Raw genomic sequence first — 24,507 nt, forward strand, 5'->3', positions numbered from 1 at the left:
CGATGGCTAATGTTGTTAATTTGCAATTTCCTAAATTTTTTGAAGGAAAAAATATACAAGGTATTCCAACTTTGCAAAGTGTTTTAGTATATTTTTTATCTTATTACAGTTACTTAAAATTCTTGTTCTTATTTTATTTTCTAGGAAATTTTGAATAATTCAATAAAATTAGATGACATTTTAATCAAACTTGGTTGGTCAGAAGAACAAGAGCACGCAAAAGAAGAGATTTCTACCTCTATAAATTATGTAATACTATACGACAAAAAGTTTTGGGTTATCTTTGATTTTATTTTTATAGATCATCGGTATCCGGACCCTATTATCAGAGACCGTTTAATTCGGCTAGAGACTTAATCACAGTTAAGGCTGCTCGCCTTCTATGTGAGTACATTTGGTGGGGACCGAACCAAAAAATTCTTTTCACATGCTCAACCTGCGTTGTCAATTGAGCCACAACCTATTGGTTGTATTAATCTATTTTTAAATATAGGCTTTATACTAAAAAAGTCTTGTGCATTGAATATAATGTTTTGAATTAGCTTACTAATATCTTATGCATGGAATATATTATGCTCAGAGTTGAAGGTAAGATTTATATTTAGAGGGCAAAAATTGAACATGTAAGTTAAGATTGAAGAAATACATTGTTTGATTGGTGAATGAAGATCGAAGAAATTACAACCATGAATCCTATAATTTCACAACTAATACCAACAATTATTTAGAATTTTAATTATTTTACCTATTAAAGTAGTTTTATACAATTTTTTTTAAACTAATAATTTGATTTTTATTATATTATGTTTTTCAACTTTAGGTATTACTAGTTTTTGTGTTTTAATTTTTTATATATAATATTTCATCTAATATATAATATTCTAAGCCGTTTATATTATTAATAATAATACTCAATATTGTATTATCTAATATTACTTTAGGTATTAGTAATATTCAACCGCCTTTTTTTTCCATTAAATGAAATAAAAAGAAGAAATTTGAACATCGTCATATCGTACTTGTAGAAACATTATAGAGTCGAACAACGGCCATGAATAGCAGCTAAATGAAGCAAGTCATCTCTTATGACACAAATATTACAATTTGACAATTCAATCGAATGCTTCAAATAAGATTATATTTTATATAAGTAGTTTATTATTATACTTTTTTTATAAAAATATAAAAATATATTGATCTATATTTTATATTTGTATATACTTTCCTTTTAATAAAATTTCTAGTATAATCTCTTTAAAAATAATTATTTACGAAAACACAGTTCACAAATGGAGCCGCAACGTCGTGTATCTATATACTGTGCTTGCCATGATAATTCGTAAATGGGCTTGATGATTGAGCTTAGTTATCCTTGGACTTATTACGAGTCTCGGTAGCTTTAAATTTATCTAGAATAAACGAATCATATTTAATTATTTTGTGCAGTTTTTTTAAATTTCACTAATTTGAGATTCCTTACAATTCAAATGTATTAGAACTATTACTACACCAAGTTTTTTTATACAAACGAAGTGTAAGAAAATTAAAACTTTAAAGTTTAAATACAATTAATCAATATACTTATACCTCATCATATGTAAATAATAAGAAAAGTAACATTATAAACTGTTGGAGGCATGAACTGTGATTTGATTCGTGTATTTAATCCCGTGGTTGAGATGCTCTGTTGGCTCGTTAACCTTGATAGGAAGATCACTTATTCAATTATTCGTGCATATGGGTAAGGAACTTTTGATTTTATTTAACTCCCATAACTAAATCAGTGTTTATAGTTTTAAAATTTTCAAATTAAACTAAATCATCAAATCTTCAAAACTCCAGTTTTTGGTTCGATTCGGGCTATTTGGGGCGGTTTATAAACACCCATAACAAGCAATACCTTGTTTTGAGAACGTGAACCATCAACCATTAACGAATCTAACACACAAGACACAAGGCCAAGGATACCACTTTCTCTGTGCAAGAGCAACACCACGTGTCAATACCCCATCACCTTTTCGATCCCTGTAATGGCAAGCGGAAAATCTGGAATCCCCACTCACCCAACCACGTACTATAAACTTCCTCTTTCCTCTCAATGGCTCTCCTTTGCCTTTTCCTATGCTAAGGTTTTAACCTCTAATCCTATCCTCCTTTCACATACATTGATCAAAGATAAGAATTTTCTTTGAATTCCTTTTGTTTTAGGATATTTTTTAATTGGGCTTCATTCTTGAATCTTGATTGAAAGGAAATTTTCAGGAATGCTTTTAATTACTTAAAGAATACAAGACTTTTGGAAAGCTGTAGTTTTTTTCTGGTTAGAGAAGAACTAGATTAGGGTTCATAATTTGAAAAAATTTTCTTGGATCCAGTGCTTGGCTTGCACCAGTTGGTGACAGCTACTTTTTGCTGTCTGGGACCTTGGGATTTAATGTAAAATGGCTTGTCTTTGAGCTATGGGTGTGCCCAGCTAATTGCAGTTGTTTCTGTTTATAAATTTTATGCTTACAATAATTTTTAGATTTTGGAGTTGAGAATGGATTAAACTTGGGAAATGGCTTCAGGGACTGATGTTTCACCTCAGATACCAAGATGGGATATTGGATGTGCCCCTAATAATGACAGTTTGCCTGTCATGGAGGATGAAAATGGTGATAGTAGTGAAAATTTGACACAATCCAGAAAAGGAAAACCTCCAAGAAACGTTTCTTACATGAGGCATTGTAGCAGCAGTGCTTTTTTTATTGATTCTGTGAGTTCATTCCTTCTCTTTTTGGGTCACATTGCTTTTCTTTGCTTAGCGCATGAAATTTTGCAATTTGTTCTTCATTAATTAAGATCTATTAGCTTGATACTAATTAGTTATTGAATGTCCAGTGCTTCCAATTCAATTTGAATATCATTTTGTGGAAAATGTGTCTCATTGAAAATTATAAATAAATGGCTCTAATCTGTTCTTCTAATTGTTGAATGCCAATTTCCCGATAGGCATATTACTTCTACAGCCTTAGAATCTAACTTTGATCACACCCTTATAGGCACAAATAATTGTGTTTGTGATTTCAGTTTCCTATTGGACTAATGCTGCAAAACATTTCCCAAAATAAGCAATTTATCCATGCTTATTTTTCTAATGTCTTGTTAAGGTGAAGGATTGTGCAAATTTCTTTTTTTTTTTTTTTTAAACAAGAACTGATCTCAAAGGACATTTAAAAGAAGTCCCGCAGCAAATTGCTCGCTTCAATCATAGCTGCAAAAAATGAGGCTAGATAGATGTTATATTTCTTTAAGCTATACCTTAATGTGCTGTGTTGGGATTATTTTGAAGAGTTTGTGCATTTATCTTTAGCCTCTCATCATCTTTTTTTTTTTTTTTTTTATTTGTCTGTTTTTAATCCTTGTGCATGTATTTTTGTGTCATGACGATGTCTTTGCCCGGGTGGAATATATAATGCCTACTAGATGCAAAGTTTTGATATTTTTTGATTAGATGTTGTGGAATATCCATAACAGAAAAGTCATATTTCAACTAATTATCCATTATTGTCATTTTTCAGGAATTTGATGTTGGAATTATTGGCTTGAAGTCACCATCAACTGAGAATTCTGGATTTCTGCCTGTATTTCGCTCTGGAAGCTGTTCGGAGAAAGGACCAAAGCAGTACATGGAGGATGAGTACATATGTGTGGACAATCTGAATCAACATCTTGTTGCAGTTAAAACTCCTGCACCTGGAGCATTTTATGGGGTGTGTAAGTTGCTGATAGTTTAGGGTGTTTCAATAATTCAGAATGGCATATTATATATTCTTGAAAAATTTTTATAATTGTTGGTCTATTATATTGTAGTTTACTCAGATGTAAATTGTTCTGACCTCCAAGGAAGCATGCAAACAAAAAAGAAAAAGAAAAACCTTCAATATTTGATTCATCAAATCACTATGCATTGTGATTCATTCATTCATTGAGGTGGTGCACTGAATTCGAGTTTTATTCATTCAGGTGTTTGATGGACATGGTGGTATTGATGCAGCAACGTTTACAAGAAAGAACCTTCTTAATTTTATCGTCGAAGACTCCCAGTTTCAGTGTGGCACAAAAAAGGCGATTAAGAGTGCCTTCCGGAGGATTGATCATGCACTTGCTGATGCTAATTCTATCGATAGTTCCTCTGGCACTACTGCTTTAGCTGCCCTTATCATGGGAAGGTGAGAAACTATACATCAAATTTGCCTCCTACCTTTAATATTGCATCTAGAGTTGCTCTTGGTTTTTGCTGATGGTTTAATTTTTAGTTTAGTTTAGTCTAGATGACGATTTGTTTGACCTTCACTATTGTAGGACCATGGTCGTTGCTAATGCTGGTGACTCTAGAGCTGTGATGGGCAAACGAGGAAGAGCAGTCGAGCTATCAAAAGACCACAAACCTAACTGCACCTCGGAGCGACTAAGAATTGAGAGACTAGGAGGAGTTATATATGATGGTTACCTTAACGGTCAATTATCTGTGGCTCGTGCTCTTGGAGATTGGCACATTAAAGGTCCTAAAGGTTCGAAAAGCCCCTTAAGCGCTGAGCCAGAGTTAGAGGAAATTAACCTAACAGAAGAAGATGAGTTTTTGATAATTGGCTGTGATGGCTTGTGGGATGTAATGAGCAGTCAATGTGCAGTTACAATGGTGAGGAAGGAACTTGTAATCCATAATGATCCTGAGAGATGCTCAAAAGCACTCGTCAAGGAGGCGCTCCAGCGCAACTCGTGTGATAATCTGACTGTTGTTGTAGTCTGTTTCTCTCCTGATCCACCTCCTAAAATTGAAATGCCTAGGTCCCATAAAAGGAGAAGTATATCAGCTGAAGGGCTCGATCGTCTACAGGACATCTTGGATAATGGTGTGTGAACAAGAAAAAAAAAAAGAATAGGAACTGCTTATATCTTGTATAAGTAAAAAAAATAACATAGAATATCTGAACTTCCATTTTTGCCGAGGGACCTTTCAAAGTCGATTCTGCTAGCTTGCTACCTACTGAAAATGCTGATTTCTTCAACATAAACATCCTGTATATTTTTGACGTACCTTTGTGTGAGAACCAAAATTGCGGAAGCTTTAATTAGTATCTTTAATTTGTTTTCTTCATTATTTCTTTTGTAGTACTGATCAAGTTCTTGGTGTAATTTGTTTTGGGCTCTTGAGTTGTGTTTCTCAAGAAACAAATGTCCACTACAAATAATTTATGAGCAACCAATTTTGTAACTAGAATCCGTCAGTAGAAAAAAGTTTAAACGAAGAAACTGTACTTTTGATATGTGATATATATGTATAGTCTTCATCAGCAACACAGTAATTTTTTCTTTTAGCATTGGAAATTAATTATCAACAAAAAGATTGTGATAATCTCAAAGAAAATTCACTTGTTCATGATTCAAGTATTGATAATCCTTTCCATTTGGTTATTTACATGAAACATATTTTTGCTTTCTAACCAGATTGATTCTTGACTAAGACAAAGAAGCAATGAGTTCCACGTGAAATAATCAGGAAATATACCATTTTCTACCATTTGTGAAAAAAGACTTGACCCCTTTTGAAAATCCCCCTTCCTGCAAAAAGCATAGATCAGAGGATTGTAACTGCCTCTATCGGGCGCACAACCTCTCCCAACCATGTCTTCAAGGAGTTTCAAGGCATTCCTTTCCTTTCCTTGTCCACAAAATCCACTAATAAGAGCATTAAATGATGATGCAACAGGAAAATAACCATGGCCAACCATCTCATTCATCAGCCCAAATGCTTCCCACAGACACCCTTCTTGACAAAATCCATGAATTAAGCAGTCATAAACAAGAACATTTGGAATTCCGCCTTCATTAATCATCTGATCGAAAACCTTCTTTGCATTTGCAATTGCACCCTTCTCGCAAAAGCCTAATAAACTCAAGCTCCTATCAACAGCTCTAGGAAATAATTTTTCCATCTTCATTAGAAAGTCAAACGCCTCATTCCACATATTTTTCTTGTAAAGACCATATAATACACTATTATAAGGACTAATACGACCCCCAGAACCCCCTTTAGACTCCTCCATCAGCTCAAGGATTTTGAACCCATCTTCTATCCTGCCTGCTGAAAACAAACCCCTGATTAATGTGTCATATGTATTGAAATTCCAAATAATTCCATCTGTTTTCATATCATTAAACATATCAAGAGCCATATCCAGCATTCCATACTCACAGAAACCAGAGATCAATATATTATATGTGTCTGCATTAGGAAGGCATCCTTTTCTCTCCATTTCCTTCAAGAAGCGATGCCCAACTTTCGTTTTCCCTAATCCACAAAAGCCTTTTATAAGGGTGTTGTAAGCCACAACATCAACCACACCTCCCTTGCTCTCAACTCTCTCTAAAGTCTCAACTGCTTCTGTCACACGGCCTACATTGCAAAGAACTTCCACCACCTTAGTAACTGTAACTACATCAGGCACAAACCCCAAACTAAAACTCTTCTCTAGCAGTACAAGAGCCTGAACTAAGTTGTCTTCTTTACAGTACCCAGATATCAAAACATTGAAAGTCACATCATTAGGCTCCTCAATCTCATTCATTAAGCTCCTTGCTCTCCCAACTTTCCCATTCTTGCATAAAGCATGAAGCAGAGTATTATAAACAACAGCATTTGGCTTTACACCACTAGACTTCATAACCTGCAAAAGCTTAAACCCATCTCCAATTCTATTAGTTAAGCAAAGACCCTTCATTAAAATGCCAAAAGTATAATCATCACCTTGAACACCACTCTCCATCATTTTCTTTCTGTAAAACTCCCTAGCCAAGTCGATATCTTCCTTAACAAGAACATCAAGTATTGAATTAAATATTTTCAAAGATGGGTTCTTGCCAAACTTAGAAACTAAATCAACTACTTTGATAACGTGAGGAATCATTCGAGCCCGGCCAAGACCTCGAATCATAGTGATAAAAATGTCATCGTCTGGAGGAAACCCTATCGAGTGGGGCATTTCGTCGAGCAGTTGCTTTGCAAAGTCAAAGCGACGGAAAGTACAGAGCTTGTGAATTAAAGCTCGATAAGTAGATTGAGAGTGGGTGAAGTTGGGGATGTTTGTTGCCCATCTGAAAGTTTGAAGAGCTTGAGACGCAGATTTCTGGTCTAAAATCAGATGGGCTATGTGTTGATGAGATGGTGTTGATGACGAGAAGGAGAAGGAGCGACTGGATTTTAAAATGTGAAGTAATTTGTGAGGAAAATTAGCAGTTTTTGTGAGTCTTGAAAGAGGGAAGAGGTTGGGCATGGATTGAATTGGAAGAATGACTTAAAAAGTAGTAGAAATTTGGCGGGAACCAAATCCTTCTTCCGTTTCCCGTTATTAACCTTTGCAGCTCTGCCTTACAAAAATTTAATAATAAAAGGTAGGAAAAATTATAATTGTATCCTATATTTAATTAAAAATAATTATTTTATTCTTTATATATATATATATATATATATATATATATATATATATATATATATATATATATATTGTCATAACTTATAAGTCTATTATACCATGTACCCCTTCTATCTATTTTTTAGTTTTTTTTTTTTAAATGATTTCAGTTTTTTTTTTTTTTCTAAATTACAAGTTCAATGAGCAAATTGGTTTTATTCCTAAAAAATCAATATTTTGCTATATATAAATACACACACAATAGAATTTGAATCATAATCATTAATCTAGTTCGTTGATGATTCAACCCAGTGAACCAATGGATTGGATGCCAAATCGAATCGAATTCGTTTTTAAACCTTTTAAGGAAGAGAATATGATTGGACACAAAATCAATTAAACTAGTCTATCTACACAGTCCCGATTAATCAACACAAGATATTTTTTATTATATTATGATTATTTTAAATTTTAATTATTTAATTAATATTCTCTTCGTCCCATAAAAAAATAACATAACTAAATTTCACTTTTTTTAGGAATAGTTAGTTATTGTCCGTTAACTAAAGGGAGGAATGGTGTAAATATAGAGAATGTAATAACAAAAAGTATAATCCTCTGTATAGGAAGGTAGGGGATTGGGTAGATAATGATAATATAAATAAGAGAAGGGATGTTGTATAAAGTATGAGCCTTATTGTAGAGAGATAAGTGAGGGGTGGGATTGACGACATTCGTGTAGTATTTTTTTCATTACTTCTCTTTTTCTTTATTTTTCTAGGAACAACATTCTTTCACTCTGAAACTGTATGTCGTAAATCCCACCCTAAAAGTTTTTTCATTTCTTTCCATTTTTATCTTTATTTATTGACTCTTGACCCATTTAACATCCAATATAGTTTTAGTATCATATTAATCGGTTCTCACTCTACTTTCTAAAAAAGGAAGTGTGTTAATAACACAGTTAAATAAATGGTATTAGACTGTATTGGACTGTATTTAATATTCAAAATCTGAAATGATTTGAAAATTTTATTTGAACCATTAGTTAGATACAGTGAATAGATTGTATTTTCAGACGAATTATTTGAAATTCGAATTTGAAATACACGTTGATCAGAGAATTTTACTTGAATATACATCGGGTTTAGCAAGAACTTAAAAACAGAATTTTTGATGGCAGCATCAATCAACTTGTTGACACTTTGATTGATGATATGATATACTTGTTCAAGTGGAAGGATTGTAAATGCCTCTGCATAAAATGTTTGAAGGAACTGAAAAAGAAAATCTCTACTTTCCTGTTTGGAGATGATAAGGAGTCGTAGATGATAAGGAGAATGAAAACGACAATTCGTATCAGATAAATGAATAAAAAACAGCAAAAAATAACAACCTTTTTGTCTTTGATCAATGCACCTTACTTTCAAGACAGAAATGTTTTTCTAGTAAATTATTACTCAACTAGTAATTTTTAATACAATTAAAATATCTAATTGTCTGATCCGAATCTTATTTTTGCATTTTTTTTTCATCAATATTATATATAATGAATTTTTACACTCGACTTTCCTCAATAATGATAAGAATTTAAATTATTTTTGCATTATTTTTCACTTTATTAGGCAACAAATATATAATTAGACATGTGGAATTATTAGCTAGCACCCATTATATCAAATGTCCTATCTCTCTCTTTCAATTGATTGTTGATAGAAAATATTAATTTCAAAATGGTTTTTTGTTTGGACATTTTGCAACTTGTTCAATCTTCCAACGGATTTCATTTGAATTTCTTTTTCTTATGTTAAAAATTCAAAGTACCCAAATAATATTATAAGCTATGATACCAGATAAAAGTAGTACTTTTTTTAATTCATTCAATTGATGATAATTTTTACAATCGAGATAATTCGGATATAAGATTCTCACTTTCTATGTTCTTATAAAAAATGAAAACGTGAACCTCACGTTCTACTTTAAAAACTTTTATTATTAAAAAAATAAAAATTATTAGGTAAAATAGTAAATACTGCTTCTTTTGCAGTAAAAATCAATGTCAATCTCTTTAAAATTTGCTCTAGAAGGCAAAGAACAAAATAATTGAGTGCCAATCCCTGAATTTGCTATTTGAACTCCACTTGGCGTGATAAGTTGCTTTTCATTTTTCTTTAAGAAGAGATAAGTTACTTGTAAACTTGTGATATGGAAAAATCAACTCCCACAGCCCATAGCTATAAATTGCGAAGGTGGTGGTACGATGTAAACAAAATGTGTTGAGCCGTGCTCGAAACTGTTAAACTCGAAATTTGGCTTGATAGAATTTAATTCGGCTCGAGCTCCACTCAAATTTCAATTAGTTGAAAATTTTAAGTTTAAGTCCACTTTAAATTCAATGAGCTTGACAATTCTAGATTTGCTCTTGACTCAACGAAGGTTCGAGCTTAAATTAAAATATAAATTCAACTCAAAAAATTTTAAACTTGAGCTCAACTCAATATTTAAATAAATTTAAAATAAACATTATATATATGTATATATAAAACCTCGATGAATTAACTTAATTCAAGCCGATTTTTTTGAACTTTTCTCAAGCCAGGTCTCGGAAATTTACACCTGAGGTGGTAGGAAGCCTGCCTGTAAATTCCGTTGTATTGTATTCATGTTGGTTGTGGAAGGTGGAAAGAGTCGTGAAGCGTGCGGAACTGCGGATCATAAAAAACAACGGTGATCACACGGGATAAGGTTAGAAGAGTCCATTCAACACTTTTTTTTTTATTATTTTTTATTTTGGCAGAGAACAAATTGATTATGGGAAGACATTGATGTTACCGTGTACCTATGCTAGTATTGATGGGCTACCGACAACTTTCATTGATGTTACCCTCTTTATGTCTTTTTCCTTTATTTTCAAAGATATTTTCTTTAATTCCACAATTTTCATTCTATGAGGTGATTCGTTTGATTACAATTTCTTTAAATAAAATTTATGTTAATTTATAGTACAATTTATTATTTTAAAATAAAATAATACTTAAAGCTTTTCTTTTTTATAAAAACAAAATTTTAATATGTGATTTTTTTCAAATTTATAATAATTCTAATAAAAGAAATATTTTTTATTTTTTATTTTTTATTTTTCCTTAAAAATATTTTTTCTATCTTTACATTTAAATCAGATGTGAAATTTAAGTAAAAATCAAGATTTTCAACCTTTGATTTCATAAATAAAGTTTTCAAAAAATACAATGTATTTATATTGATATAACTCCATATTGACTTGGAAAAAAAGTGTTTATACCATGTTTTGTTATTACTTTATAAGTAGTTTAAGATTGTTTTATGGTAATTAAAGAAGTAATTAACTTTTTAAATTATAAAATATTCATTAATTTAACTAAATTATGCTTTAAAAAATCATAGAGATAATTATTGCATTTAATATAAATAAAGATAAAATTGAAATTTTTTATTAATTACTTTAGATACACTCAAAAAGATCTAAATTTGGTTTCAGCGATACTGATAGCTATTGCTGATTATTGATAGCTGATAATTTATAGCAGTCAACTGATTATTGTTCTATATTTGGTAAAATTTGGATGGCAATTATTGTTAAAAGTACAATATATATATATATATATATATATATATATATATATATATATATATATATATATAATTTTAAGGTGAATATATTGTTTATTTTATTTTAATGTATTATATAAATAAAATTTTAATTGAAATTTTAAAATAATATTTAAAAAAACATTTTATTTTAAATAACTATAAATAAATGCTCACAAAAATATCAATTATTGATGAAAAAACTTACCTAACAATTATTTTATCTCTCAATGTTGCACATCTATCAGTTGCATAAATTAATTGAATTAAATACTCTAAAACGATTTTAAAATGATTTATATTTATATAAAAAAATGATTATTTCCTAATCAAATAAAATCAATATAACAAAATATTTAAAAAATAAAAAACTAAATAAGAAGCTAAACAAGTAAGTATCTAGAGCCGTGTTTCCCTATCTTGTCTAGATGTGTTTGTGAAAATGAAGAGGACTTATCAGTACCACTTCCCAATGTTCTAATCGATGTCTTTTCAAAAAATTTCATAGTGTTTTTTCTTCTTAAAGAAAATTATGGTTTATGAACAGTTCTATCTGAAAATCACCGAGTCAGAGGTCATATTATATACTTGAATTGAAGATCTTGCCACTTGCCACTTTCATTTTCTGAGACCTTTCTTTTTGGTTTTTCATTGTCAAGTTGTTCTCTCTTTTTATTTTTTAAATTTAAAAACAAATGGAAGTGTCATCCCCAATGGTTAAATAAAGAAAGACGACATCAATTTGCATTTGGGTTGTTTCTGCATCATCTTGTTCTGTAATTTCATTTTAATCCAGCAACCAATCCCTGTTTAAAGAGGCAAGAACCCAACCAAGCACCACCTTTCCTTCTGGAATCAAACCCACTTTCTTGGTCTGATTTCATTTGCAATTTCTCTCTTTTACTCTTTAAATATCATCTGAAACTAATCCCACCCATCTCTAAATCCTCTGAAAATATGGGATTTGATAAAGAAGCAAGCTCATCTTCTCATGTCCTTCGGGTACCATCTCTTCCAAGAGAAGACACACCTCTTCTTGGCAGGAAACCTCCACTTTCTTCTAAATTCAAGACTTTTGCTAATGTATTCATAGCCATAGTTGGAGCAGGCGTTCTGGGACTTCCTTACACCTTCAAGAAAACAGGATGGGTAATGGGTTCTCTTATGCTCTTCTCTGTTGCTTTCCTCACCTATTATTGCATGATGCTTCTTGTCCATACTCGCCGCAAGCTTGAATCTCTTCAAGGCTTTTCCAAAATTGCTTCTTTTGGTGATCTGGGTTTTACTGTTTGTGGTCCAATTGGTCGTTTTGCTGTTGATTCCATGATTGTCCTTGCACAAGCTGGGTTTTGTGTTAGCTATCTTATCTTCATTGCTAATACTTTAGCTTATGTTCTTAATCAAGAATCAGATGAAAAAATTTTGGGTTTTTTAAGTCCTAAAGCTTTGTATATATGGAGTTGTTTTCCTTTCCAGTTAGGGTTAAATTCAATTCCAACATTGACCCATTTGGCTCCTCTAAGTATTTTTGCTGATGTGGTTGATCTTGGAGCTATGGGTGTAGTGATGGTCGAGGATGTGGTTTCTTTCTTGAAAAATAGACCTGTTTTAGAGGCTTTTGGTGGGTTCTCTGTTTTCTTTTATGGGTTAGGTGTGGCTGTTTATGCTTTTGAAGGGATTGGTATGGTGTTGCCATTAGAATCTGAGGCAAAAGACAAAGACAAATTTGGGAAAGTGTTGGGATTGTGTATGGCATTCATTTCTTTGTTGTATGGAGGATTTGGGATTTTGGGTTATTTTGCTTTTGGTAATGATACCAAAGATATAATCACCACCAATTTGGGTCCTGGATTGATCAGCAATTTGGTTCAGTTCGGTTTGTGTGTGAATCTGTTCTTTACTTTCCCTTTGATGATGAACCCAGTTTATGAGGTGGTGGAGAGGAGATTATGCAATTCTAGATATTGTTTGTGGCTGAGATGGGTGGTGGTTTTGACAGTAAGCTTGGTGGCTCTATTGGTGCCTAATTTTGCAGATTTCTTGTCTTTGGTGGGAAGCAGTGTGTGTTGTGCTCTTGGGTTTGTGATGCCTGCTCTGTTTCACTACTTGGTGTTCAAGGATGAGTTGGGAACTTCTGGTTTGGTTATTGATATGGCAATTTTGGTTTTTGGAGTTGCCATTGCGGTCACCGGAACCTGGTCTTCTTTACTGGAGATATTTACTTCTAAGTCTTCCTAAGTGATTTCATTTTTTTAGTTGGAGTTATATCCATTATTTGAAACACAACATTAGTAATTGTAAAACTCTTTAGTTGTTTTCTACTCTGATGCAGGATTCTGTCTATATATAATTTTACAACATTATATGAACTTATGTGAGACTGATACATGAGCGTTCCTATATATATATATATATATATATATATATATATAAACACACAGTTTTTTGTTTGATAGAACTACGAGGTGTTCCTCCACCTCTTTTGTATGGACTTAGTTTTTTTGTTTGATAGAACTAGGAGGTTGATATATACATGAGCGTAGAGCGCATTCTAGAGATGGAACTTGTGTCTTGATATGTGAAATTATAAAATATTTGAGATTCACTTGTCTCAGCTAATCTTGATCACAAAAGTGGAGCAAATGATGCTTTTCTCAGTTATGGATGATCAAAAGAAATGATTCAGATCTTATATATGTGGTAATGGATGGATGATATCCTGTGTTCTGGCTATACTTGCTGTTCACTTTTCATACATCATTATGTTTCAGTTTTGCATTGCTTGCATAACTTAGGCCATATTCGACAGCAGAATTTAAAGTAATGTTTAGTATTTTGATAGATTTGAAATACTATTTTAATTAATTATATTGTTCGGTAATACAATATATATCTAGCCTTTAGAGTTAGAGACAGTGCTGAAAAGTTATCTTCATTAGCGTTTTATAATTTTTTTACGACACTTATACATATCACTTGTCTTTACCTTGTTCCTCGCTTTCATACCGTTATTTGTATTGTACATTTATTTTAAACCACTATATAATCGTTAACCAATAACAATTAATATTTAACACTTATTCTAAACCACTATATAATCTTTAACCACTAACAACTAATACTTAACGGCTAATCATTAATAAAACAGTTAATTATTAGTGGTTAGCTATAAAAACAGCTAACAGCTACTAGAATTTTCGAACAGACCCTTAATATTGCAATTAGATTATGCAAAATGCTTCTATTTGCATTTTCATAATTAGAGAAATAATATTATCTAACACTTTAATTTTATTGAACCCTCAATTTTTAACTTGACTCATCAAACATTTTAACTTATAAACTCATTTTGTTAAATACTTTTAACTTGTAAAATTAATTCAATTAAACATTTATTAAATAATTAAAAACAAGAGAAAAATTAGCGATTCAAAAGTTATACTAACTGCCCATCAAATCAATATTTCATATACAAGTCAAAATCAATATTTCATATACAAGTCAAAATCCATAAGAACTATTGTTACTAATATAATAAGGTGTGTAATTTATCAAAATTTGCAAGTTCAAATTCACAATTGCTTATCCACAAACAGGATTAAAAATGCATAGTTCAAATTTATGTAATTTAACTTTCTTATTACAAACAGTACTATTAATTTGATATTATATCAGCTTGCAAGAACTGTGTTTTTCTGTCTAAAGCAAATAAATGGGACTTCCCACCTTCACTTTGATGGATGCACTCCATCATGATTTCTATTCAAAAAAAAAAAAAATTGAAAAGAGGCTAAAAGAAAACACAAATCATCATTCACAACAAAGATCTGCACTTTAAACTTACGGAAAAACCAAGCTGCTAGCCCTGAAGGACCAAATCTCGCCAAAAAGGTAATTTAATTTAACTTCCACATCACAAAGTAGTGTTTTAAGTGCGTATATGTTTGAAAAAATTACATATAATTCATGTGTCCTGATCAAAAAATTACAATAAAAGGATAAAAAAAAAAAAACTAACATAGAAGTACTTCAACTTTAGACAAGGTAAAAAAAAATCTGCAAAATCAAACAAGAGCTTACACCACAAGGCACAACCAATATTCATCACCACACTATATACTCATGGAAGAACCAGACCGCCACCCCTAGAGACCGCCACACCTAGAGGACCAAATCTCACCAAAAAGAAAAAAAAAAAAGGCAGGCTTTTTATGGAAGGAAAGCACCTAGTAACATATCGCCTGCTACCTGACTAAAATGCTTTCCAGTTATCCGAGTTCTTCCTTGGAGTTTCAGTCTCTACTGATGTCTTAAATGGCCCAGTAGAGCCGAATGGATCAGCATCATCAAACGATGATGAGAACCGATGACTATTATCAAAGTCTCTGGAGCTATGTGCAGAATCGAATGTAGCAAAGGAATTGCCAGAGGATTGAAAGAATCCACTGTCATTGGCATTAAATGAATCGAACCTTGAGAACCCATGACTATGATCAGAATCTTTAGTTTCTCTAAATGAATCAAAACTTGACGGGAACCCATGATTATTATCAGATTCTCTAAACGAATCAAACCTTGATGGGAAACCATGACTGTTGTCACTCTCTCTAAATGAATCAAACCGCGAGAATACTTGAGTCTGATCTGAGTCTCGAAACGAATCAAACCTCGAGAATCCATGACTTTGTTCAGAGTCTCTGGATTCTCCATATGAATCAAAACTTGATGGGAACCCATAATTTTGATCAGAGTCCCTAGTGCTGCGCATGGAATCAAATCTTGAAAGAGATTGGCTTGAAGATTGAAATAATCCGCTGTCGTGCATATTAAACGAATCAAACCTAGAGAAGCTGTCAAAAGAATGATCATCTGACCCTTCATTGAACTTATAGGCAGGAGTGCTGGGAACAGAGTCTGCAAATCCGAGTGAGCTCTTCCCCTGGTTATAGGCTGGGGTGCCAGGAACAGAATCTGCAAATCCAAAGGAGCTCCTCCCCTGGTTATAGGCTGGGGTGCTAGGAACAGAATCTGCAAATGCAAATGTGCTTTTCCCCTGGTTATATGCAGGGGTGCTTGGAACAGAATCAGCGAACAAGCTCCTACCCTGGTTATATGCAGGTGTGCTTGGAACAGAATCAGCGAACAAACTCCTACCCTGGTCATATGCAGGTGTGCTTGGAACAGAATCTGCAAAAATAGATGTGTGCTTTCCCTGGTACAGATTATCTGCATGCGGAGATCCTGTTTTGATTGATTTTAAACCAAATTCACCCAGTCCAAATAGAGAACCATCACCTTGCCTATCATGATCCAAGTCCTACAACAGAAAATTTTATTAATTCAGTCTATATATAGAAAGGCAAGGCCAAAAAGAAGTGAAGTTACAGACAAAACTGGAAGATCAAATCCAACATAATCACCACCCAGAGAAGAAAAGAAAAGAAAACATAAATCCCAAATTTTGCCAATGATGATAATTCGCCCCAACCGATAGAAGCCATGAATAACTATATATGCATGCATACATCTATAGAGAGATAAAAGATGGATTCAAATCTCTTCATTTGGCTTAAACTAGCATTAGGAAGTTGTTAAACAATGACCATTAATTCTTGTTGTCAACTTCAAATAAAAGGGAAAATGAATTAAAATCGCCCTTATCATACCTTGCCACTAACAGAATCAAAGCCCCAAAGAGATTCTGTATCATATTGAGTGTCAAATCTGCCCCATCCAGGTTCATCGCCACCTTTATCTCCAGAAAGCACAGATTCAGTACCACCCATATCACTGCATAATTATGATACTGGTAGCATCAGACATCCAAAAGAAGCACTAGAAGCAGATTGGAAAAAAGAAATAGATACCTTAGCCCTCCTGCTAAGTGATCCCACAAAATTGTTTGGAAGTTGACACTTAGGGGAAGAGCAGCAATGTAAAGAAAACACAAATGCAAAACAAACCTTTGGATTTCTTTAGCATGTGGTGAATCATCAGCACCAGACACCTCTCGGGATGGAGAGTCTCGGAATTCATGCAATTGGCTGTTCATTGCACTTCTTCCAGCAGGACTGTCAGGAGGACTTCTTGCAGTGCCATTCTCACTCTGCTCATTAGTCGCTTCTTTCTCTTGATTCGCTTCACCTGGACTTGGAGCCTTCTCTAGCTTAGCCTCTGCCTTTGAGGTGGAAGCATTTACATCCTCATTTGTGGGAGGATTTGCGTTTTCAACTGAAGATTTCTGTTTTGGGGGCGCTACAACATTTTGCACATCCAAAGTGAGCTCTTTGACAAATGTGAAACCTGAAAGTGGGTAAAAGCCTATTACTTCTCAAAATTATAGATTTGTAAAAGGAAAGCATAATGTACACTTGACAGGAAAAAAATCCAATTCTTCATACACAGACAAATAGAGATCCATCCTCATTGGATTGAAACGAACCCAACAAACACCCAGCAGGGTAACAATTTTACTATACCTTCATCCTCAAATTTATCCCAATCTTCATCCCAGTCAGCAGCTCCTTCTTGAATTCCAGGTTGCCAGCCTTAACAAGGATAGCAGAAAAAAAAAAAGTTAAGTAATAAACTGAGAAAAAGAAATTACAAGGATGAGTTTGCTTGTCCCAACATAAAAAACCTAGAAACACAATCATGGAAAGTCCCTTACAGAAAAACTATATGAAGAACTGAAAACATAATAACTTATAACTTTTGCAGAGATGAATACTGAACAAACAGTGTAAGGTCCTTTAAGTGCTCAGTGGAAAACCATAAGCTGGCCATACTTCCTATTTCCTCCATTTGACAAGTTGTTTATCATGAAATTGCAAACTATCACCAAATAAACAGCCAGATAAAATTTAGCATCACTTTCTAACCAGCATTTTAAATTTCACCAACTACAAAACAATCTAAATAATAGACATTGCATCCACATGCCAAATCTCTATCTAGAAAAAACCGAAGTTCATTCTTAAGGCCAGAATCACATCCACGATACATACTTGGAAGATAAATAAAATATTAAACAAACAACAAAGAATGGAATCCTTCACCAGCAAATTTATACCAGAACGTAGTCTTTTGATCCTTTGTTATCAGCATACGCCTTTTTGACTTTCTATGAAAAGAAAAATGGCTTTCTTCACCTAGTTACTCATTTTGCACAGGGTTCTATTTTAGCGTAATGAATCCACCATTTGGACCAACAAAATATCTTTATAACTGAATTGACGATGTTACCAGAGTTTCTACTAAATTTAAGATCAAGCCATGAGATGGAGCCTAGTTACTTCAATTTCTTATTATTCAGAAAACATTATTAGATTCATCAACCAAAGTGCAAAAGAGAAAATCAATTTTAAGAGAAATATTTCATTGACAATACTTTCAAAGGAATTTTGTTTGTTCACAAAGATAATGAGAACATTGTGTTTACAAAGATAATGACAAATTTTGCAAATGAGATATCAAAAAGGTAAAATCTAGCTGAACCAATATTAGTTTGCTTTACAAAAACTAGCAGGAAAAGAAAAGGCAAAATAAACCAAAGAGTTTTCTAGATGAGATATGAGATATCTAAGCTAGAGGATCAATGAGGTAATGACAATACCAAAAGGAAGCTCAACTAGTGAAGTTGGCTTGGCATGCAATCCATATTGTTTACAGCGTTCATTCACACTTTTTACTAGTTCCTCAAGACTTGACTGGATATGCTCAGCACGCTCCTACAAAACCAAAACCAAAACCAAAAAAAAAAAAAAAAAAAACAACACTTATACACAAGTTTCACTTTTCCTCCACAAACAAATTATATCATAGAATACCTTCAGAACGCCGTCACCAGTAGCTCCTTCTTCCATTTTAACAATTGACCGATATAACTCCATTTTCTTCTCCTGCCAGCAATTGAGTACTATTTAGCTTAAATGCAAAAGAAAAAAAAAATCCTTATGCAAATAGAGAGAAATTTTAATAGAAGCAGTTCATACTCAAACCAATCAGACAATACATTTAAACCAGTATAGAAATAGAAGGAAAAGTTTAATAAAACACCGCCAGAGTTCATAAATACCTGAAGATCACGGAATGTGGCCTCTTCAATAGTTAATTTTGAGGCTACATCCCCAGTTTGTCTGTATTTCTCCTCATATTTCTTAGCTAATGACTCAGCCTGACATTCAAAACAATCTAGTTAATCTCTTAAGCAGAAAACTTTGAAATGGAAAATATAGCTAATCCGCATTACAGATGGAGATACCTCACGTTTATCAGCAGCCACCCTTTCTGTTACCTCATTAAGTCGATTGTCACATCGGCTTTTATATAATATCTAACATCAGTTGCAAAAAAATATTAGCAACATATTATGCCTAAGGCTTAAAGAAGAAAATATAAGTATTTTCCTCCCTCCCACTCAACCAACCTAAAATCAAATAACACAGATTAAATATCACAAGAATAAAGATCCAACAATATTTCGATGCAGAAGCTTATCAGCATTTGTCACATATGAGATAATGGCATCACCACAGATGGATTTGTAAATAAAAGAAGATTTAGAAAAGAAAAAGAAAAAGGAAAAGGAAAATGTGAGAACAGACTTACAAGTTCCTGCATCTTAACACGATAGAATTCAATTTTCTGTCTAGAATCAGCTATTTCCTTTTCCAACTCTTCAACCTTCAATTAAAAAGGAGAAAAGTCAACATACATACAACTGAACCTATTATTTCAAGTCAAAACAGAACCTCCCAAGGACATAACTCAATCCATTTCAAGACGTCTAAATAACAGTAACAATCAAACTCCCTCGATCAAACAAAATATAGGGGAAAAAAGGAACTTTGACAAATTAGATATTTAGATAAAGATTGCAAAAATAAAAAAGTGCCTTTCTATCAGCTTGAAATGCCTCTTCGAATTTTGAGCGCAAAGAATCCTGCTCCTCCTGGCTAAGTTGATCAACAAGATGCTTTTCCAGCACAGGAACTTTGGGCTTTTGCTGAGCGGGCTGTTTTTCCTCAGCATGATGAGTAGTGGGAGGCCTTGGTGGCCTTGCTGCTGGGGCAGGTGGTGGCCGCGCACTAGTCATAAATTGCGGTGGTCGAGAACCTATGAAATTTTATTTTCCGGTTTAAAAGGTGGAAAAAAAAGGAAGAGGAACAATGCTAATTTTTAAAGAAGATAACAATATAACAAAACTAATACCAGAAGCAGGTCCCCAAGTTCCGCTGCCATATGAAGCTGCAGGATGGCTTGTAACAGCCAACAGATTCTCATCAGACATGACAGAGCTTGGAAGTGTTGTAGGTAGTGGACGGCCTTTTATGTAACGCTCCATCAAATAGACAGCAGTACAGAACTCTCTCAAAGAAAGCATACTATCATTGTCTTGATCAGACAAGTCCCAAACCTGTATTAAGACCTCTGAAACAAGGATGATAGTATATGATTGTCATTTAATATTAGAGTGCATCTAGTAAAAAAAAAGTGTTAATACAAAAGCTGTCATAATTTGAGGAAACTACAGGTAAAGCTTCAATCTGCATTATTGGAAACACAAAATAAAAGAAGGAAAAAGAAAAAGGTGACTACTTTACTGTTCCAGATAATTAACTTGTAGATTTGCTGGCATCATTTGAAATGATCAAAATTAATCCCAAGAAATACTAAGTCAGTCTGTTTCCTAGCAAGCTATTCTTTTGCCACTCTAACATGTTTCGCGTCTATTCTTCAGCTTATGTTCTTTTCAGACCAAATAATATATATTTTCAAAATGATAACAGAATCCAAATATTTATCATGCGAAATTGAAAAGCTTACACTAACAACTAGCTGCAACAAGGAAAGTTCCCTATGAATATTCCCATAAAGGTTGCATACTGGGCTTCCAATAATCTACCTTAGATAATATTTTACCATCCATGAACTCATCTTCAAGCTACATAATTGAACTTCTATGAAAGGAAGAAAGGATGTGTTGTAGTCTACCTCTTGGCAGCCGCCAACTTAAGAAGAGATTGCGTGCCTGTTCACCTGTAATCTTTCCATCTCTATCCGTGTCTACCTGCACAAATACCTTCATATACCTATGAATATCAGATTGAGCCATCTTAGGCCATGGAGCCTGGGATTGACTCGAAGCTGAATTCCCAGCTCCGGCAGGAAACCCAGATGTAGAAGTAACAGCTGGAGTTTGAGCTGCAACAGAATGGTTCTGTCTCCCTGCTGATTGACCACCAACAGGTTGCTGAGAAAATGTACTCTGCAAAGTGTCAACAGAACCTGGCTTAGCTGAAGGTTGAGATCCAGCAGGAGACGGGACAATTGCTGGTGATACAGCTAGACTACTTGTAGATGATGCAGCTGAGGAGGAACTTTGTGCTGGCTGGGCAGGAGTTACAGAAAATACATCTCCAAAGAGTGAGTCAGGGGCAAATCCATTCCCTGAGACTTTAGAGTCCTTAACTGCTGATTGGTTGGAGGCAATAGCTGCATCTTGTGGTTTCGGAACAGGTGTTGATCCAGTAGTCGCTTGTTGTCTAGGTTGAACAGAGGGCATCAAACCTGATCCCGTCAACCCAAATCCATCCTGAGCCGAAGGAGGACTAATTGCCCTGCTTTGATTTTGGGTAGTTGGGACACCCATGCTTCCACCAGGTCGAGGAGCAGCCATGATACTGGCCCTGGGCACACCTTGGCTTGCAGGCACTTGATGCAAATGAGACACAGAGTTGGAAGGCCCAGCTTGAGGTGGCCTCATAAATTGATTTTGCTGAGGTGAGAAATACTGCTGGTTTATGTTGGCATTTCCAGGCACCTGCGGTGGTCTGACGCCAATGTTTTGTGATGCCACTGATGTAATGCCAGCCATTTGAGGAGCAGCTGTTGGTGCTCTAGGGGCAGGTGCGGCTGCAAGGTTTATCTGAGGAGCAGGAATTTGAGCAGAAGCAGGGCTATATAATGCTGCCCTCACTATATCTGGGGTCAGCTCTCGCTTTCTTTGTGCCACAGTAACAAGCTTAAGGGCATTATAGAACTCTTGTCTACCAAGGTAGCCAGCTTTTCTCTGATCAGCATACGTCCACACCTGAATAGCACAGAAGTGGACACTTACTATGAGTTTAATCCAGCAGGATTCAATCTAAAATGAGAAACGATTTGCAGAACCAAAAGCAAAAGGAAACATCAGTTGTTCTGGGAAAAGAAATGGAAAAGACACTTTCTTCCTTTGAGGAGAAGTTAAAACTTGTCAATCAGAGCATAGAATCCAATGGGCTTAATTACCAGTACACAACAAATGTAACCAGGTGAGCCAGCAAAATTGAGTGAAGAGCAAATTTATAACTACATCCAAAAACATCAAAACAGATAAACCAAATAAGTTTACGAATTTCATATCCCACAATGGAAAGATGTATTCATAATTCCATCTTAAACTCAAACAGCTAAATACATTATGGACTTAAGTACATGATAATACAAATCTACAATCCCACCATCACTTCCTTACAGTCAGCCTCCGCCACGATTAAAAGTCAAACTCGCAACAACTCCTAGAAGCAACTAAAAACTAGCAGCTACTAGATACTGAAGGTAACACCCTTTATTGCATTGTAACCTATCAGGTTTTGGACTGAAACACCAGAGAGCTAACAAAGTTGTATCTATTGAGATCTTAACTCAAATACCAACATTCCTTCGTCATTTATTAACTAATGAAACGGCAAACAAATAAAAGCGAGAGGAAAGCATGGAAATGACACATTACTCAAATAAAAAATCAGAATTAGAGGGATTGATCACTCCAATTAGAGCGAAAAACTAGAAAATACGATCTGCAACTTCGTAACCTAAAATTAAAGCTAAAGCAATAAGTTTTTGGCAAAGGAAATAGGAGAATTGAGAAATTACAAGTACCTGAGCAAGGACTGGTTTGGGCAAACCAGAACCTTGAAAGAAAGCAACGGCTTCAGCTCCGCTAATCTGACCGTCGCCATCTAAATCTGCTCTCTTGAAATATGAATCGAACAGATCTGTATTCGCCATTTTCAATCAAATCGAATCTCATACGATACAAATCCAACCCCTGTCGCCGGATAATTTAAACGATCGCTTGCACAGCTTTTTATTAATTAATAATAATTAAAGATATTAATATATGAAAATCGATCGCCCAACGCAAGGCTAGAAAGAGAAGAGAGAGAAGGAGGGCATGCACTGACGGTAAAAGGAAGAAAAAACCCGACCCCACCAACAGGCTAGCTTCGCCCATTCCGTGCGTGGCTAAAAGTCATTGGGTGCAAATATAATTTTACAAACGTTGTCGTTTTTGTAATACCAGTGACTATATCACCGTTTTCTTTTTTCCGCTCATAAAACGGTAGCGTTTTTGCAGCTCAACCACAGTTAAAATTCACTCTCGCGTCTCAATTGTTTCAGACTTACTGTTAGGTGAACGGAGTTAAAAGGGGATAAAAAAAATTAACCATCTTCTGAAAAAACCAAAATGGGCAATTAATTGGCCCAGCCACTCTGCAAAACTTCTCTAAGGTAAAAAAGTTTTTACTTTGAAGTTTTACCTTTTAAGGATTTTACAATTGTAAAGCTGTTTTTCAATAAATACTCCCTCGTTACTCAGATGTATTCTTTATCTACGAAAATCTTTATTGTCAAATTATACATATGTTCATCATTAGACTATGTCTTAACGTGCATTAGATAATCATTTCAAGAAAGAATTAATTAAATTTCCAAATGATATAATAGTGCAACATGATGGACTTAAAATGCATTGTACAAATTATTTATCCATGACCTCAATAAAAATATAAAAATTTTGATTATTTGAAAGATAAGAGTAGATAAAGCTATTTCAATACTTAAAAATGAGACGGTGCATCAGTTAAATGAATTCATTATAGAGCTAATACAAAATAAAGGAACTGCTTATTTTAGCTCGAGTAGATTTTGCAACTACTAATACTACAAATGATGACAATTTATCATATACAATAAGTTTCAGAACAACCTAAAATTTGTCGAAGTTTCTAATTATGATGTATAATTAAAAATCAGTGTCTCTATTGTGCTTCTTATTAACTTTAATCACAGATAGAGGTTTTGTGCAATGGCAGAATGTTGATCATAAATCGTATTGGCAAATAGTTCATAACAACATCAATAACTTATGAAATAAATATTGGCAACAAAGTGATAATTCTATGTGAATCATAATATCAAGGTGGAATATTTAAATATTAATTAAAAATATAGTTTATAAGAAAATCTTCAAAACATACGTGCAACAATTTATAAATAAAAATGTACTAGAGCTAGGGGCGGATCGAAGGTTTGTCCATTGGGATTGGGCATGGACGAGCCTCGATTGAGCCAGCATTGATGAAAAAATGAAATATGA

The 24,507-nt window shown here is 33.8% G+C and overlaps 4 protein-coding genes across 5 annotated transcripts; 2 read left to right on the plus strand and 2 right to left on the minus strand.

Moving 5' to 3' along the window:
• The first annotated feature begins 1,909 nt into the window (after nucleotides 1-1,909).
• LOC105628577 (putative protein phosphatase 2C 47) lies at nucleotides 1,910-5,143 on the plus strand. Of its 2 annotated transcripts, XM_020677113.3 has the most exons (5): nucleotides 1,910-2,129; nucleotides 2,568-2,755; nucleotides 3,561-3,752; nucleotides 4,006-4,211; nucleotides 4,345-5,143. In XM_020677113.3, exons 2-5 carry the CDS (start codon nucleotides 2,639-2,641, stop codon nucleotides 4,901-4,903), a joined length of 1,074 nt encoding a protein of 357 aa, XP_020532772.1. In that variant the 5' UTR covers nucleotides 1,910-2,129; nucleotides 2,568-2,638; the 3' UTR covers nucleotides 4,904-5,143. The 2 variants fall into 2 exon arrangements, with proteins under 2 accessions (XP_020532772.1, XP_012065412.1); XM_012210022.4 differs by having other exon boundaries at nucleotides 1,910-2,755.
• Nucleotides 5,144-5,389: 246 nt separating this feature from the next.
• Nucleotides 5,390-7,462, minus strand: LOC105628576 (Pentatricopeptide repeat (PPR) superfamily protein). The gene has a single exon (XM_012210020.4). It carries the CDS (start codon nucleotides 7,314-7,316, stop codon nucleotides 5,427-5,429), a length of 1,890 nt encoding a protein of 629 aa, XP_012065410.1. The 5' UTR covers nucleotides 7,317-7,462; the 3' UTR covers nucleotides 5,390-5,426.
• A 4,057-nt stretch (nucleotides 7,463-11,519) lies between these two features.
• On the plus strand, nucleotides 11,520-13,467 carry LOC105628575 (amino acid transporter AVT3B). Its single transcript, XM_012210019.4, has one exon. It carries the CDS (start codon nucleotides 12,039-12,041, stop codon nucleotides 13,317-13,319), a length of 1,281 nt encoding a protein of 426 aa, XP_012065409.1. The 5' UTR covers nucleotides 11,520-12,038; the 3' UTR covers nucleotides 13,320-13,467.
• Nucleotides 13,468-14,961: 1,494 nt separating this feature from the next.
• On the minus strand, nucleotides 14,962-23,323 carry LOC105628574 (Calcium-binding EF hand family protein). The gene is made up of 13 exons (XM_012210018.3): nucleotides 23,007-23,323; nucleotides 21,078-22,176; nucleotides 20,295-20,513; nucleotides 19,978-20,198; nucleotides 19,692-19,766; nucleotides 19,345-19,416; nucleotides 19,159-19,257; nucleotides 18,911-18,982; nucleotides 18,697-18,811; nucleotides 17,561-17,629; nucleotides 17,045-17,384; nucleotides 16,748-16,871; nucleotides 14,962-16,398 (listed from the first exon to the last, which is right to left on the minus strand). The coding sequence occupies exons 1-13, from the start codon at nucleotides 23,133-23,135 to the stop codon at nucleotides 15,334-15,336; spliced, it is 3,699 nt and encodes a 1,232-aa protein (XP_012065408.1). The 5' UTR covers nucleotides 23,136-23,323; the 3' UTR covers nucleotides 14,962-15,333.
• Nucleotides 23,324-24,507: the final 1,184 nt, after the last annotated feature.

This window comes from Jatropha curcas, chromosome 4 (genome assembly GCF_041381405.1).
Source record: "Jatropha curcas cultivar XTBG-Jc1 chromosome 4, XTBG_Jcur_1.0, whole genome shotgun sequence".
NCBI lineage: Eukaryota > Viridiplantae > Streptophyta > Magnoliopsida > Malpighiales > Euphorbiaceae > Jatropha > Jatropha curcas.

Excerpts from the sequence above, each read along its gene's own strand:
- LOC105628577 (XM_012210022.4), top strand. The coding sequence starts at position 2,558 with ATGGCTTCAGGGACTGATGTTTCACCTCAGATACCAAGATGGGATATT. Across the intron at positions 3,753-4,005 it reads CACCTGGAGCATTTTATGGG|GTGTTTGATGGACATGGTGG; the intron begins GTGTGTAAGTTG and ends TTATTCATTCAG. Across the intron at positions 4,212-4,344 it reads GCTGCCCTTATCATGGGAAG|GACCATGGTCGTTGCTAATG; the intron begins GTGAGAAACTAT and ends TCACTATTGTAG.
- LOC105628576 (XM_012210020.4), bottom strand. The coding sequence starts at position 7,316 with ATGCCCAACCTCTTCCCTCTTTCAAGACTCACAAAAACTGCTAATTTT.
- LOC105628575 (XM_012210019.4), top strand. The coding sequence starts at position 12,039 with ATGGGATTTGATAAAGAAGCAAGCTCATCTTCTCATGTCCTTCGGGTA.
- LOC105628574 (XM_012210018.3), bottom strand. The coding sequence starts at position 23,135 with ATGGCGAATACAGATCTGTTCGATTCATATTTCAAGAGAGCAGATTTA. Across the intron at positions 20,199-20,294 it reads AACTTGGGGACCTGCTTCTG|GTTCTCGACCACCGCAATTT; the intron begins GTATTAGTTTTG and ends AAAATTTCATAG. Across the intron at positions 19,258-19,344 it reads TGGCTGCTGATAAACGTGAG|GCTGAGTCATTAGCTAAGAA; the intron begins GTATCTCCATCT and ends TTTGAATGTCAG.